Source organism: Aulonocara stuartgranti (genome assembly GCF_965226115.1).
Source record: "Aulonocara stuartgranti genome assembly, chromosome: 5".
Classification (NCBI taxonomy): domain Eukaryota; kingdom Metazoa; phylum Chordata; class Actinopteri; order Cichliformes; family Cichlidae; genus Aulonocara; species Aulonocara stuartgranti.
This window is the reverse complement of record NC_138943.1, coordinates 15,488,312-15,505,112: the sequence shown is the minus strand read 5'-3', so window position 1 is coordinate 15,505,112 and position 16,801 is coordinate 15,488,312. Positions and strand designations below refer to the sequence as shown.

Genomic DNA, 16,801 nt, shown 5'->3' with positions numbered 1-16,801 from the left:
GAAGCACAAAGGAGTAAAACAAACATGTTGAGGTCAATCACATAAAAAAAAACAAACAAACAAACACCATCAACAAAAAGAGGACACAGTCTATTTGGGGTATTGACAAATTTATTTGCACCAATAAGCCAAAAATCACAGGTTTAGCAGAACTATTCATCCAAATGGTATAAAAAAAAATGAAATGCAGCACACAATTAACTGTTAGCTAATAAATATAAAATTGCTCATGATTCACTATAAAATATTACTTCTAGGGTCTACAAGCTAAACTCTGTGACTTGAGGATAAGAGCAGTGACTGAGCAGAGTGGTCTGTAAGTTCAACAGGTTACAGGTTGTGAGCCTGACAGATGTTCAGAGAGTCTCTTAACATCAGGTCACGCAGACGCCACAGTGCATCCACCATGGTGGTGTGGGCTCCTTTGCTCTTCAGCCAGTGAGCTGGCAGCCGACTCTCTTGTTCTTTGGTCAGGTGAGAATCTCGCCTTTGCGCTGTTAATGGAAACGCATATTTCTCCTTAAGTGTGATTATTCAAAAGGCAAATAATGTTCACTATTGCCTTTGAAAGCAAACAAAAACAAAGATATGCACACACTCAAACTGGTAAACATGCTGGGAAATGACAATTTGGGCTTAATGCAAAAATTAAGGCAACACAGTCAACATTTTAGAAATATATTCCTATCATGTAAGGCCAGCATCACATATGGGGGGAAAAAAGTATTGTGTAAGCTCCTGCTTGAATGCCTCAGAGCTAATTAGGCTGATTGGAAGGAGGTCAGCAACATGACTGGCTCTAAAATAAGCTCCCCATAGAGGTCAAATCTTTGAAAGGTGGAACAATTCATAATATCATCAATGTAAAATGTAAAAAAAAAAAAAAAGGATTTGTGGATTTCATCATCTACAGTGCATCAGAAGCTATCATTTAGCCATTTCCCCTAAATGTACCCATGAAAGGGTTGATACTGGTAGCATGTAATCATTTACAATTACTGATAAGCAGAAATATCACTTATCAGTAAATAGCACTGGAGAGTAGCTGATTTTTTTTTCTTGGTTGAAAGAACTTTATAAAAGTTATACTATAGTAAAAATATGAATAGGTTAAACATACAATACAAAATGAAAGCATTTGTATGAGAGTATTAACATATTAAAAGTGTGCCATTTAAGTGTGTTGGTCAATAAGACAGGAAAAAAAACTGCTCGGTTAATTAAATGTTGCCCATTTGAACCCATATGAAGGAAAGCTGGCAGCAATGTAGGACTGAGAGAAGTTACCATACTTATAATCACAACTCTTCTCATTAAGACATGACTGAGTCTGATAATTATAATTGAACTTTTAATTTAAATATTGTTTTTACTGCGTGTCTTTCCCCACTCTCTCTCCCCTCTTGATTTCATACATGTTGACCTCTAATCAGGAACCTAACCTAAGTTACCATGGCGCTCTACCCCGGTAGGAGGTGATCCACCTTCGTTGCACTGAAAACCCAGTGTCAACCCTCAAGTTTCTCAGACAAGCCGAAATCCTGCTTTGTATTACAGGAATCTGGTCCTCTCAGTTTTCCAACCTCTTACAGAGGGGTGTTATTATGTTGCTTTAATTTTTGTGACAATGACTTAGACATAATTTTAACATAAGAAAAAAAAAACTTCAGAGCAAAATGCAGTCTTTACAGTTGTTGCAATAACTCTTCAGAGCTTAAAAATACAAAAATGTTAAAAAAAAAAGAAAAAAAAAAAGACAAAGCAACTGAAAAAAAAAAAAGCAGTGATGGAGAGTTTTCTAGAAATAAAAGTAAAAACAAAGAACCTACCTTTGAGTGCTTGGTCCCACTTGCTAACAGTGCTGGAGTCTGAATTTAAGCCCTCTATGTACTTCAGGTAGGCCTCTGAGTGAAGCACTCTCTGAGTCTTTGGTGGTGGAGCCACAAACATGGGAGTGGTGGGCTGCAAATGTGAGGGTTGGCCTAACTGTCCTTGTCCAGGGTAGGGTGGAGGAGCATGCTGTCCTGGGCTAAACATCCCAGGCTAAGGTCACACAATGACAACATTTTGTTAGTATGTAGATGATACATAGAATGCATAATTTAAATTATCATTATGATTATCATTATTTGCAAACAAAAAAAAAAAAAAATAGGCCTATATATACACTTGCTAGTAAAACTGAAGCAGGTGATGTCTGATTATGCAGGAAACAAAACAAAATCCATATTTTCTTGAACAGTTAAAAACACCAATATAAACTATATAGAAATATGAAATAACACCTATACAGCCAGGGTTTTTCTGCACTCAGGCTCACCTGCTGAATAAAGTTTCCTTGTGCAGGACTTCCCGCCATGCCATTCATACCAGTGCCCATCATCCCTGTTGTAAATGAAAATATTTAGCTTGTGTGCATTTTGTAACTGTGGTAAACTCTTGTTTTTGTTCATTTTATGTTAAGCTTTATAATGACTCATGGAAATGTTAGTTTTTTTAACTACCAGTTGAACGTTAGTGGTTTGGTATCAGTTTTGCATGCATTCCATGTGTGAATTTCATATATTTGTTTGTATATTTTAAGTGTGAAATGTGAGAGCACTTTAGAAGAGACTGCTTTGACTGCTCAGTGTGTAGATCAGGCTTTGCAGCCTGTGGACCAGGTAAACCCCCTCCAGCAGGAGAGACACGACTGGATGTGACTGAGCAGGTGCGGCTAGGACAGTGGCCCTTACCCTGATGAGGCATGCCAGGGTACCCGGGCATACCTTGCTGGAGATGGTGAGGAGGCAGGTGAGGACCCCCTGTAGGGTGAGGTAGCATTGGGGCCACACTCAGCAAACCCTCATGGGGGCCCTGCATTGGCATGTAAGGTGGACCGTAAGCTCCCATCATGCCTTTGGGAAAAGTGTGAGGAGAGGACAACATATCCATGCATAAGTGACATGCAGCTGACACCAAAATAACATGCACTACTACTGCACACAGTGGCCCCTTTCACACAAGTACCTTAAACCACAAGGGCTGTTAATTTAAAAGTTTTCGCATGTCTGCAGACTTTCTACCATTCATGCAACTACATTTTTTCCTCATTTGTGAGCTCCGAACGGCAAAGATGACCGTATGGGAGATAAAATTCCACCACTGTGTGAAATGTTGTTGTTAGCATGGGAATTCCTGAGATAAGATCACAGTGACCTTAGACCACTGAAATCTAGTCAGCTCATTCTTGCACTGATTACATTTCCAAAAAAAGAAATGTTGGCCTCCAGCCACACATGGTCATCGGCAAAGATAAATAGACACAGTTGATGGTTGATATTGAAGGTTTCGTGTGAAAGGGGCAGACAATACATATGGGTTTGAGAATGTTAGCAAAACAAGCATGAATGGGAAATGAAATATTAACAAAAGGCATTCATAGTTAAAAAAAATAATATTCATGCAATTCACGTCATGCAATATAAAATATGAAGGTTGATGACAAAACTACAAACAAATAGCAGCAAATAAAGAGGAAAAACTGCAATAACAACATCGTTTTGAGATAAACTTCTTTTCAAGTGTTAGAAAATTACAGGATTACTGTCTTTAATTCAGTCCAGCCTCATTTTTCCTGCTGTCAAACACTCGTGCTGTCTCTGAGAGGGGTTACCTGACACAGGTGTCATGGTCTGGTTTATCATTCCCATAGTGCTAGGCGAAGGTACCACCCCCATCAGTGCCCCTACAGGGGTACCTGCTCTTGGGGAAGCTTGCTTCTGAGGTGGCCTCTCACGCTCTTGCTGTTCCACTATTTTGGCTGCACGCTCTGAAACATCCAAAGATGTGATTTTATTTTTTTTTGGTTTTGCTAGCACAAGTTCAAATAGATTCATATTTGTATTCATTTAATTATTTTATCTGACCTTCATACTCTGCCTTCTTGGAAGCTTCGAGGTTCCTCCACTCGGTGCCTACCAGTCGACTCAGCTCCCCGAAGGAAAAGTCTGGGTGACGAGCTTTTATCACTGCTCTCATTTCACTGCTGAAGAGGATATAACCACTCATGTTGATCTTTCTCTTGGCCCCTTCCTTCTTTGACAAGCCTTTAACCTTAGGAGTGGTCTAAATGGAAAAGCAAAGACACAAGTTTATATATATAAAAAAAAACATCAACATTTTCAAACAAGGAACAGATGGTTTAAAAAAATTAGACCTGCGAGGGTGTGTATGGCATGACATCCATGTCGTTTGTAAGTGGGGTTTGCATCTGAGGCAAAGAAGGTGTCTCTGGAGCTTCCTCATCCTCATCCATGTCTTCCATGTCATCATCTGCATCCTCCATATCTGCCAGTTTAACCTCAAGCTCATCTATCTTCTTGTCCAAAATTGGTGATGCTTCCTTCTGTGGCACTATTAATTTTCTACATGGAATAAAATAAGCAGACATCATAGCACCTCAGTGCTAATCGTTAAATTTAAATCAGAATCATAGAGAGCATAAAAGATGGCTGTGGCTTCAGGTCTGAAAAGAGAAGCCCATGTGCCTCAAAGCTAACGTTCTACTCAATTCCCAGCAGGGGGCAACTTCACCAGTGCAGTTTCAGGTCATCCTGAGTAAAACATAAAGTCCATTATGATCGTTATTCGTGTCAGAAACGAGAATCAGCCAATGAGATCAGACCGCCCCTCACTCATCAGCTCCAGTTTTACAAGAACAGCTTTACTGAATGGGGCAAAATAGAGTAAGTTCAATCCCCACACAGTGCTCAGAGGTTTGGTTAGTTTTAAAGTTGATCCAAAAGGTTGGACTGTTTTCTAAATATAGGTGTAGTCAGTTAATTTCAATATCAAGCACAAAAGAAAGCTTATTGGCAACTTCCTGTTGGCTACATCCATCCTTTATACCATCTATGATCCTAATAAGTGCTCTGTTTAACCAACAGACCTGAAGTAGAAGATCTCATCCTCGACCACTTTGGAAGAGTACGAGAAGCGTTTCAGACCCTTGAACTTTTTCATCATCTTCTCACTCTCAATGTAACGGCTCTCGCACAGCAGTACATCGTCTTCTGAAAGCTCGGTGGGTCTGCATGACAGGTAGTCCTTAAAGGAAGACACTACACATTTGCCTGGAGAGCAGACAGGCAGAATAAAAGATTAGAAAAGACTGCTGATGAAAAACTTGTTCTGAGGTGACTCAAATGTTTAAAATTATAGCTTTAATGTTCATTTAAACATTAATACACGAAATGGCCTTCTGGGAAATGCACTTTTGTCTGTCTTATCTAAACCTATTTCTCAAGTCTATGAGGTTGCCATTTAACCAATTTGTTTTCTGCTAGAAAAACAAAATTATTTTTTTCTTTAGTGCACAATTCATTTAAATGCATTACACGAGGAGTAAATGAGCTGACTCAAGAAATCTTTGGTAAGTTTTCAAAATCATACCTATGACACAAGTCATGGGCAGCGTCTCCTCCAAATGACTCAGAAACACCTCCCTCTTGTAAAACATCTTCGTGGGCTCGTGCTCCGTTTCCTCAGGGTGAATGAAGATGGGTCCAAAGAAGAATGTAGTTCCATTCTGTAGCCACAGCTTCTCTATCCTATAGCCCAGCACAGGAAGTCATGTTACTAACAGCTAATAACTCCATCTTATCTAAACACCCCCAATCAACACATAAGGCCCTATTTCAAAAGGTGTCAATGTAGCATAATATATGTCAACCAACCTGGCAACCCTAGGTTTTGATAATCCATGAGACTGAATGTAAACACAGTCTCCCACTTTAAACCACATGTTTTTGTAGCATAACTGTTCATAGTACTGGCAGCCGGGCTCAGCTCCACTCATCTCCGTAGGGACATCCTCTCTCTCCTAAACAAACACAGACAGAGGATTCAGGTGTTTATTATATGGAAAACAATCAACAGGCTCCTTATCAGTGTGCTAATAGTTTATGAGTTCATGCTTTCAAATTAACGCCAACTGTTTCGTTTTTTTGGAGTAGTGAACATAGGGCGGGGCGGGTAAAGCTGGGCTGGCTTCCTCCGAGGACTAAGTTTTTATATCTATTATCCGTTATTATTATTATATATAATAATAACGGATTGCATTTATATAGTGCCTTTCGAGACCCTCAAAGCACTTAACAATTCCACTATTCATTCACTCTCACATTCACACAATGGTGGAGGGAAGCTACAGTTGTAGCCACAGCTGCCTTGGAGCAGACTGACAGAAGCAAGGCTGCCATATCGCTCCATCGGCCATCGGTGTCTTGCCCAAGGACACAACGACCAAGATAGACAGAGCTGGGGATCGAACCGGCAACCTTCTGGTTACAAGATGAGCTTCCCAACCCCCTGAACCACGGTCACCCTGATAAATATATCTATATAGATATATTTGAAATATATCTATATAGATATATCTCTATAGATATATATTCTTCTAAAAGCAACATTATATATGTTCAAAGCCTAGAATATACAATCTCACCTTACCTTCTCTACAAAGCCATTGACTGTATATGCCACCGGTTTTTCCTGGTCAGGCTTCACAAACATTGAGGCTACACGAACAACAGGAAGAGGCGCCTCCCGAGGGACTAATTTAAAGGAACTCTCCGGCATGGCCCAAATCTTGATCTTTTTGAAAAACTTGTTCCTGGCAGTGTAGCGGGATTCACACACATAAACGTCCTCAGGTCTGAAGCCCTCGGGTTGCATTCTGAAATAATCCTACAGAAAGATTCGTAATTAGACAATGGACTTTTGGCGGCTTAAATTAAACCATTTTCAATATGTGGTTCACTTTCTCACCTTCACAAAAATGACCACACATTTGCCCAAAACCTTACTGATGGACACTTTGTTGTAGTAGTCACTCTTGAAGACTTCTTTTTCCAGAAACTTGCGTGTGGCCAAGTGAAAGGTTTCACTGGGTCTGTAGAACCAGCAGCCATAGAGCCACTTCTCACCTGCATATATAAAACACAATCTATTTTTAGCAAAATATACTGACTAAATGGAAACAAAATCAAGATGTTGAATCAGCTAACTTGCAGAAACAGAAGTATTTAAAATCATGATGTAATTCTATAATTCTTCCTATAATTTTCAAGTTAGGCTACCTGCTTCATCCTCCCAAAGACGTTCTATACAGACAATGTGGGGCTGGAGGTTTGGTTCTGACGGCTCCACATAGACGAAGTCCCCCACGTGGTAGGTACTGTTTTCAAATCTGCAGTCTTGACTGTACACATGCTCTGGCTTTGACTGCCACGCCTCTCCCGCCAGGTCCTCGGGCTTCTCGTCTTCTTAAGGTGAGAAACATGTCATGATTCAATGCCACAACCACATTTAATATTCTTCACACCTCCTGCATGTCTTCTATAAGTTTACACACCTTGGTTTTCATCCTCATCCTTCTTTTGTTTGTCCTCTTCAATCTCTTTGGGAATTTTCTCCCTCTTTTCCTGGTCTACGTCACTGTGGAGGTGTTTTAACGTGTAGTTGAGTGCAACGGACAGTAAAATCTCGCCATTCTTGCACAGCTCATCCCTGATTTTGATGAAAAACTGTTGTAGCTCCACTGCATCCTCAAATATCTCAGAGTCAGTCCTGTCAACATGAAAAACATTCATCATAAGAAAACACTGGCACACATTTGAGTTGTATCACCTAGTGTAGCAAAGCAAGTAAAAACAGGACTCATTTATTAGGAAGAGCCACATATTTAACAATAAACATTGATTTGCTTACAATAAAATTGATTACATTTAATGCATATACATTTTTTTTATTTCTCCTGAAGAGCAGCACACAAACAAAATGTTTGATCTTTACAAAATGGAAAATATAACAAAGGCAATGTTTCAAGGTAAAAATGTTCTAACCACTTAGCATTGTCAGACATTTATTTATGTTGTGAACACCCATTTTCATTTGCCATTTCTCTGGTTTTTGAAGCCTTGGTGAACCGCTCAAAGCAAATGCACTTTACTTTAATGGATAAACAATTAAAGAAAAAAAAATAATACACCAAGCTCATAATAATTTCCCATACCTGTGTAACCTTCTTGCCTTCTCTAGCACTTCAAACGTGTGTTCCTGGAAGACATCGAGTCTCCTGTAGCGACCGCGCTCCACATTCATTCTGATGACATCAAAATTAAGCGGCGGCTTTTCAGGGGCAGCTGGATCAACAGCAGGAATCTCAGCCAGTGAGTCACTATAGCAGCGACCCTCTTCATCCTGGTGACCCATCACGGATACAAACAGGTTCCTGATCAGTTCTCGCACCAGAAGACCCACAGCTGGAGGGCCAAACTCCTCCCCTCCCTCTTGCTGTTTCCGTGTCTCCAACAACACTCGGTGCAACACTAAAGCATCCCGATAAATCAGAGACTCAGGCTCGTTGTATATGCAGGCATTATTAAACATCAAAGCAAAGTCCTCCACCAGGGCGTCAACATCTTGGTAACGGCCTGCAGCCATGTGGCTTCGCACACGTTCCATGTCGATTGGTCTCTTGATTGTAGCGTAGTAGTCAGGCAACTCGGCACGAGAGGGTAGACGGAGGAAGATTGTGCTTAGGCGTCGACCTCGGCGGTCAGTGAAGTTTCGCACAGCATCATACAGCTCATTTAACCTCTGCTGAAGAGGGGTGAGGTATTTGGACTTCTTTGGAGAAACACCACTCTTTCCTTATCATAAAAAATGTATGTTAGTTTTAAAAAGCTTTTAAAAGAAGAAAAAAAATGTGAAACAGAAGCTAAAAAGAGCCAGAAAACAAAAGAGCAATACAGCTCAAACTGTCCGAAATACTTAAAAATGCCTTTCTTGTTCTTTTTTTTTAAGTTGATTTTTGAACATTTTTGCGCTATTAGATAGTCACAGCAGATACAGACAAGATGCAGGAGAATAATATGCAGCTACAGTCCGACTGGCTGGGAAATGAAACAACTCGTTACTAATGGCATTTGTTCACATACTGTGCAAGTCCAACCACTAAGCCATGTAACTTTCCAGCCAGCCCTGATTTCCACAGCTGCTGTTTTAAGCGAGACAGGCAGCGCTTTGGCTGATAATAATTTAAGAGGAACAACTATATAGTAGGTTACACCCCCCCCCAAAAAAAGTGCAAAGAAGTAGTTCAACAAATTAATTAATTTTTGAAAATTAAAGACTAACCAATTAGTGAAAAACGGGTCAAGGACACACAGACCTCAGTGTTATTACATGGTAATATTTTACAAGTGCAGAAGTATTTTCAACCAACATGCACAAGCATTCCCACTTACTTAGTTTCAGTTTGGGAGATCCCACATCCTCCTCCTCAGGTGGAGGACCCATCTCCTTGCGCTTATCTTTCAGTATCTTTTCCAAAATGTCAGCATCATTATATACCTACATAAACCAGAAATTGGGGAGTCAGAAGACTTAAAATCGTTATAAATTTGACTATAAGAAAAATTTAAGTTTTATCACAGAAGGAGTCAAAGTCCCAACCTGAGATCCCTCTTCGTTGTAATGCCGGGCATTGCGGAACATTAGCTTCATGTCTTCCATCAGAGCTTCCTCTGTGGCATAGCGCTCATTGCGAATGTTATGTTCAATTGTTTTCAGGTCCATCGGTTCAAGGATGACGTTATAGTAGTCAGGGTAATCCTTCTTGGATGGTTTAACCATAAAGAGATCACACAGACGTCGATTTGTGCCTGCCTCCCTGGCCTCGGTCACGGCAGCATAAAAGGCTTTCATTCGGTTCTTTTTCACATTTTTTTTGTGGCTGGAAAAAAATTAAAAATAGATAAAAGTATGACAACACTGAGACATTGAGAAAACAAACAAATTATAAACAACGTTTGCAATTTTAATACTTTATATTTCAAAAGCATTAGTATCAATAGAAATAATAATACCTTTTTCTCTTAACGCTCCCTGCATCAGAAGACAGAATGCTGTCCCCATCTTCGTCATCTCTCCTTAGAAGTTCCCTCTTTTTTGCCTACACAGAACAGGCAGATGGGTACATTGCCTTGCCTATTATTATCCATTATCTACAGTCTGCTTCAAATATTGTGCTTTTATAATGTGCTCTTTGACTTTTAAATGTACAGGTAAAACTGTTTTAAGCACAACCTGACAGAATGATTGACAAGGTGCTACCTGCATGATCTGCTGAAGCCTGAAAGCCCGTTTATAGATGCTTGAGTTAGGCATGTTGTAGCGCTTTGCATTCTCAAACATCAGATTGAGGTCAGCCTCAATTTGTTCCACGCTTTCATACTCGCCATTCTTCATCTTTGCCCTAAGAAGGAGAAAGAAAAAACTTTTTTTAAACTCCCCCCAGGAATGTAATTTGGTGGGAAAAGGGTTCATTTTTAAATACCATATGGTATGAATATCTGGTTCTTGCCTGATTTGCTGGAGAGAAGTGGGTTGTTTTATCTGCTGATAATAGTCAGGGTATTCCCTGCGAGAGGGCAGCTGCTGAAAGGGTTCAGAGAACATCTGGCCCTGGTTATTTCTGGCACCCCTCACAGCTTCGTACAGTTGGAAGATTGGGTTGCTCATCTCCATACTTGAACTCTGACTCTCAGCTTCTGACTCTCCCTCATCATAGCATACAGAACCTGCAAACATCGACAACACAAAGTGTTACTTTTTTCTGCACAGCCACAAAGTAAATTTGTCTGCTACATGAACTGATAAGAATTACCTGAGAGCACAGGATCGTCCTCACTCTCAGAGCCATACTGTAGAGCTACGCTGACACCAGAAATTCGATCTCCCTGACCAGACCTGCGATTTCTAAATAGTAACACAAGATACACAATTCACCATATATATCTTAAAGGTATGAGATTTTTCTGTTGGTATAACAAGCATATTTAATTTGACACAAAGACAACGCTAAGAGCAATGTTATACTGTTGTTTAATACCTGATACGAAGACTAGATTTAGTAGGTTCTGCGTGCTCAAGCTCTGTCTTACGTTGGATGAAGACTTTCTTTATGGTGTTGGCGTCCTATAGAATAAAAGAGCAATTGTTAATATTCAGAGTATTAAAACTCATAAAGAAGAAAACTGAGAAAAGGACTTTTACCTTAAAAACCTGAGATCCTGGCTCATTGTAAGTTTTAGCATTTTTGGTCATCAGTTCAACATCCTTGGCCATAGCATTGACATTTTTATAGTATCCAATCTATGCAAATTAAATTACATTTTGATGGTTAGAAATGCAACACACTGAAGCTGTAAAATTAACAAATGGTTAAAGGTCAGGAAGCAAAATGACTACCTGTATTCTTTGAGCGATTGTTCTCAGATCTATCGGCTCCTTTATAATGGCATAGTAGTCTGGGTAATGCTAAAAAAGAAAGAACAATTCTATAACGGACTGGAGTTGGTACACAAAACCACAAACACAGGAAAACAACTGGACTTTACACTCCTAAAGTGGCTTGAATAAAAAAAACCTATATGTAAGAAAATCGCAAAGTGAAGCTTTGTTCAACCTGTCTTATATTATTATGCTTTGTGTGAAGAACAGTTAATCAATTTCAAGTGCAACTTACCACTTTGGAAGGCAATTTCTGGAACAGTTCACTGACCAGACGCCCTGAGGGATCAGCATGTGAGACTATAGCCTCCAAAAGTTGCTCCAGCACTTCCTTCAAACTTCCAGCTGAAGTCTAAAAGACAAATATGTATAAATAAGTTCTGACCCCACACAGTGGTGCTATTTCTTCATAATACAAAGGCAATATCCTGAAACAGATTTTAATATTTTTAAATTCAATAAAGAAATATGAACCCTTTCTTATTATTGAGCTAATAATAATTGACAAAACAAATTTCCCACGTGTGGGACTAATAAAGGTTATCTTATCTTATCTTAATAACTGGCAATCATACACACAGGGCAACTCAGTCTTACATGTAATGAGGACTTACCTCCTCTTCAGTTGCCATTCCTGGGTTATCCATATCATCACCATCTTCATCATCCTCATCTCTGTCTCCAGGTTGCACAAACTCATTCCTTGTTTGAAAATACACTTCCCAAAGTTTGCATGCAGCTTGATACTCCTCACTGTCCCTCTGAATCATTAAACATGAGGCAAAATAAACAATCACATAAGGTTTACATTAGGAGATGCATACCTAAGTAAAAGCTTATATAATGAAGCTGAAGTAATAGTGTATTTATTATAACCTTAGAGGCTACCTGTAGGAAAAAAGAAAGCACTGTCGTTCTCCAAAACCTACCTTGTAGAATGATCTGGCATTGTTGAACAGGAGCTGAAAATCTGCAGTAAGCTGCTCAACATCATTATAATCCTCAGACTTCAGTTTATACTGAATCTTCGTCATATCAATTGGCTGGGACACCACTTCATAATAATCAGGCTGATTCCTGAAAAAGAAAAAAAAAAACAGGCTAATTGAAACACTTTCACATTATCCAACATTATTGAGTATGTTCAATAAACATTATTCATTCATTTTACAAAAGTGTGAAAACATTTCTTTTTTTTCCTGCATATTTGTCACATTAACACATTTCACATCAATTTAATTTTAAAAATAGGCATAATAACATAAAATAAATATATAATAATCAGAGTAAATACAAAATTCAGTTTTTACATGAAAATGTCATTTATTAGGGGAAAAAACTGTCCAAACCCATCTCTGGCCCTGTGTGTGAATCAAGAAATTATGGGGAGAAATTTGGCTCAAAAGGGTTGCAAATGCCAATCAAATAATCCACAAGCATAACTAATTCTTGCAAATGTGCACAACGAGTACAATGATCAGTATTTATTCAGGTTTGAATGTATGAATGTGTATAATTGTTTTACATGTGGTCAGAGTGCTTTGTATTTGTGTGTGGATTAAAACACATGTTTGTGAGTCCTCAAACGTTACACACAAATCATTGTACACATTTGTAAATCTTAGTTTATGCTTGTGGATCATATTTTAGGCACTTTTGAGGTAAATTTCTCTCCATAAGTAGTCAATCAAACTGAACCAAATTGAGTAGGAAAAGATGTCAAAAACCAACATTTCATGCCACAAACTAAACAAACAGATGAAAAACAAAGTCATTGACATCTATCAGTCTGAAAAGAGTTACAAAAGCATTTCTAAGGTTTTGATAATCTAGCAAACAACAGTGAGAGTCATTATCCACAAATGGCAGAAACTTGGAAGAGCATTGAACCTTCCCCGGAGTTGCTGACCTACCAATATTACTTAGAGAAACAACTCGTCCAGGAAGTCACAAGTTCATGATGACTTCATGATTCAACAATAAAAAAGAGACTACAAAAATGGGAGAATTCCAAGCTGGAAACCATTGCTGTATAAAAAGAACATAAAGGCTCACATTTACCAAAAAACATCTTGACAATCCCCGAGACGTTTGGGAACACTTGATTGCGTTTCCCACAGCTTGCAGCTAACCGTTGCTGCCAAGGGTGGCACAACCAGGTTTTAATTTTTTTTTTTTTACAATATTAAAAGTTTAATTCGTGTTTTAACAAAGGGTGACCAGTTATTTTTTTCTAACCTTCTTCCCCATAATAAATGAAATCTTCATTTTTTTATTTACTCAGGCTTTCTTTACCTAATATTAAATATCAAACAATGTAATTGTGACAGATATTTAAAAAGAATAAAACAACAAAGGGGTAAATACTTTTTTCATAGCAACGTCCATTATTCCATATATTCAGTACACATTTTGTGTGTTTGTCTTTTGCAGCTTCTAAACATTACTATGTAGGGAAGCTTTAGCTTTTCTGCAAAGATTACCTTAACTCCTCTTCAGTATTGTAATATCAAACAGATACAGTACCTCCTCTTTGGCACCCTTTGGAAGACTTCACTAAGCTGCCTCCCTTGATCATCCTTGTAGTCTCTGATAGTGTTGAACAATTCATGGCATACAGCAATCTAAGAGGGGGTGGGAAAGCATTTAAAACTCCAATATACTTTTACTATGATTTCAAAGGCACGTACAGATCACATCGGCCTTGCTAAAGTCAGGTCATGTAAAATATACATACACACACACACACACACACACACAGGCGCATTTACCGTATCCACAGGAGGGACATTGGAGACTCTTTTTCTTTTTCTGCCACTTCCAGGAGTAGAGGAAGAGACATCATCGAGGTCTCCCCCTCCGCTCACACTGCTGGAGGGAGAAGTAGCTCGTCTCCGCTTGGAGCTCGCTGACATCGCTGGCTGGTTAAACAACAGGCTAGCCCACGGCTACAAAAACAGAGAAAGAAATAATAACGCCACTGTAAATTTATTTTCAATCAACTTAGTATAAAGAGGACAGTCGGTTTTTTATTCATTTATAAAGTCTAAAATTGAAAGTAGTACTTAATCAGATAACGTTAGCGTCGCTTGGATGTATGAAACAAAGCAAACAAACGAGCGGCAGTTAGCATGCTACTGCAACACGAGTAAATTAAAAACGATAAAGTTCTCCCCCAATAAAATACGCGCAAGCTGGGGGGAAAATAACAAATAATTTAAATTTCAAAAACAAGTCTTACCAAAATCTCAGAAAAGTTAGCCGTAATTCCCTGAGCAAAAATGTTTAGCGGCTAACCGGCTAGCCAGTGTTGTTTGAAAACTCCTGCCCGGATGTTGAGGTTGTGTTTGGAAGGCAGAGGCAAAAGTGCCAACCGAGGCAGTGCTGACCCCTAGAGTCCAGCTGTAATACTGCACCGTGTACTATATTCAACGAACATTTTTACACGAATATGATTCATTGATTGACTGATTTCTAGTTCACGCCGATTTAAATCACAAGCCATACATTTATATGAATCAACACTGAAATACTAAAAGAAATTTCATATGGATCAAGTGGTTTTTCATAGTGGAGCTTCTGGAAGCATTACATAACAAGAAGCACATTCATGGGAAACAAATAACATTTAAAACAATCACAGAATTTATATTAAAAAAAATTGAATAAGAAATCACAATTGACCCAGGTGGGGGGTACACCCAGGACAGGTCACCAGTCTTTCACGGAGACAGACAACCATTTACACTTAGAATCATAAATTAACCTAACTCATGTCTTTGGACCGTGGGAGAAAGCCAGAGTACCCAGAAGCAACCCACGCAAACAGGCCCCAGCCAGTTAGGGATTCGAACTCAGTACTTTCTTGGTGTCAGGCAACAATGGTATCCACACCACTTCTTTGTGTTTTGACCTAAAGATTTGGTCAGGTTGAACCTTTTTCATGACTTTTTTTTGGGGGGGGGTCAGAGACTGCAAACCCACCCAGTTGTGTTTCATCACAAACTTGGCAACCAAAAAAATTAAAGAAGATTAAAGAAATGCACAGAAATAAAACCAGGCAATGTGGTGATTTATGTGGAGAGGACACCTCCACTCCAATCAAAGTCACCTGAATCACCAGAGTACAAACATCATAACATGGAGTGGTAATGAGAACTAATATCTCCGAAGTCCCAAGCCCAAGAACCAGTGGACACAATGCATTCTGAGCTAGAACCATTGAGCAGAGTCTTCACCCTGTATGTTGTCCCTGTATTTTAACAAACATATGACATCAACTACAGAGGGATCAAGTTGATGAGCCATACTGTGGAGACAGAAGGGAAAGAGTTGTTAAAGCTAGGTTAGGAAGAGAGGTGATGATCAGCATGCATATATATATATATATATATATATATGCTTGCTTATATGCTTCATGCTAAGAAAGAGCAATCCAATGTTTGCTTTGAGAGTGTTGATACAGAAGAATAGAGAACGTCAGAACGTCAGAGGAGAGTCTTGATAGGTGGAGGTATCCTCTGGTGAGAAGAAGAATGAAAATCCATAGAAGAAAAACAGAAAATGTGTGTGAATAAGAAGGAGACAGGCTTAACAGTAAAGCTGTAAAAAGCAGATGTAGCGAAGGTAGATCATTTAAATACATGGGGAGAATGATCCAAAGCAAAGGGCAGTCCACAAGAGAGGTGAAGAAGAGAGTGCAAGTAGGTTGGAGTAGGTGAAGACAAGTCTCAGGGGTGATCTGTGACTGAAGGATAGCAACAAGAGTGAAAAGAAAGGTTTATATGTTTGATTGCAAAACCTGCTATGATGTTTGGTTTGGAGATGGTGGGATGTGAAAGAGCTAAAGATGCTAAGATTTTCATTAGGAGTGACCAGAGTGGACAAGCTTAAATATGAGAACACCAGAGGGACAGCTCGGGTTCAGACAAAGTTAGGGAGGGAAGGCTGAGATGTTTGGACATGTGCAGGGAAGGGAGAATGGATTTATGGGGTAAAGGATGTTGAAGATGGAGCTGCCAGATTCATGGATGTAGTGAAGGAGGACATGAAGAGGGCTGGTGTGACAGAGGAGGATGCGGGGGATACAGTAAGATGGAGTCAGATAATCTGCTGTGGTGAAGAGCTGAAAGAAGAAGCGTAACATATGACAAATCACATCTATGGTTACTGTATCCACAAGAAACTGAAAAAAAAAACTGTACAAAAGTATAATGTAGTAGTTTGTTGTGAAAATTATAAATGGGAGTTAAAGAAGAGTTTTTTTCATTATGGTAATTATGATTACTAGAAGAAGTTGTGGTAATGGCATATTACTTGTACTTCAGCATCACTTTGTTTGAAAAGCACATTTATACAAGTGCTTAAGACAAAAGAAAGGAAATAAAAAACACATAAAGGAACGGCACTCAGTGATGGTTTTTATAGTATTGGAGTAAGTGTTCAGACACTAGAGCTTTTT

At 39.1% G+C, this 16,801-nt stretch overlaps 1 protein-coding gene across 5 annotated transcripts; it reads right to left on the bottom strand.

Moving 5' to 3' along the window:
- Positions 1-93: 93 nt before the first annotated feature.
- LOC309706465 (protein polybromo-1-like) lies at positions 94-14,708 on the bottom strand. 5 transcript variants are annotated; one of them, XM_082533017.1, is made up of 30 exons: positions 14,582-14,708; positions 14,112-14,288; positions 13,867-13,964; positions 12,270-12,417; positions 11,955-12,101; positions 11,576-11,692; positions 11,299-11,367; positions 11,104-11,202; positions 10,940-11,025; positions 10,715-10,806; positions 10,412-10,628; positions 10,162-10,303; positions 9,915-10,000; positions 9,502-9,781; positions 9,294-9,399; positions 8,057-8,696; positions 7,397-7,611; positions 7,122-7,307; positions 6,811-6,968; positions 6,493-6,729; positions 5,718-5,863; positions 5,434-5,591; positions 4,931-5,114; positions 4,199-4,406; positions 3,909-4,107; positions 3,656-3,811; positions 2,736-2,897; positions 2,321-2,385; positions 1,830-2,043; positions 94-494 (listed from the first exon to the last, which is right to left on the bottom strand). In XM_082533017.1, exons 2-30 carry the CDS (start codon positions 14,253-14,255, stop codon positions 331-333), a joined length of 4,923 nt encoding a protein of 1,640 aa, XP_082389143.1. In that variant the 5' UTR covers positions 14,256-14,288; positions 14,582-14,708; the 3' UTR covers positions 94-330. The 5 variants fall into 5 exon arrangements, with proteins under 5 accessions (XP_082389143.1, XP_082389145.1, XP_082389144.1 ...); XM_082533019.1 differs by having other exon boundaries at positions 2,769-2,897; XM_082533018.1 differs by having other exon boundaries at positions 7,122-7,304.
- Positions 14,709-16,801: the final 2,093 nt, after the last annotated feature.

Coding starts and splice junctions, on each gene's coding strand:
- LOC309706465 (XM_082533017.1), bottom strand. CDS start 14,255: ATGTCAGCGAGCTCCAAGCGGAGACGAGCTACTTCTCCCTCCAGCAGT. Junction 9,400..9,501: donor ACAACGAAGAGGGATCTCAG/GTTGGGACTTTG, acceptor TGGTTTATGTAG/GTATATAATGATGCTGACAT. Junction 6,730..6,810: donor GTGTGGTCATTTTTGTGAAG/GTGAGAAAGTGA, acceptor ATCTTTCTGTAG/GATTATTTCAGAATGCAACC.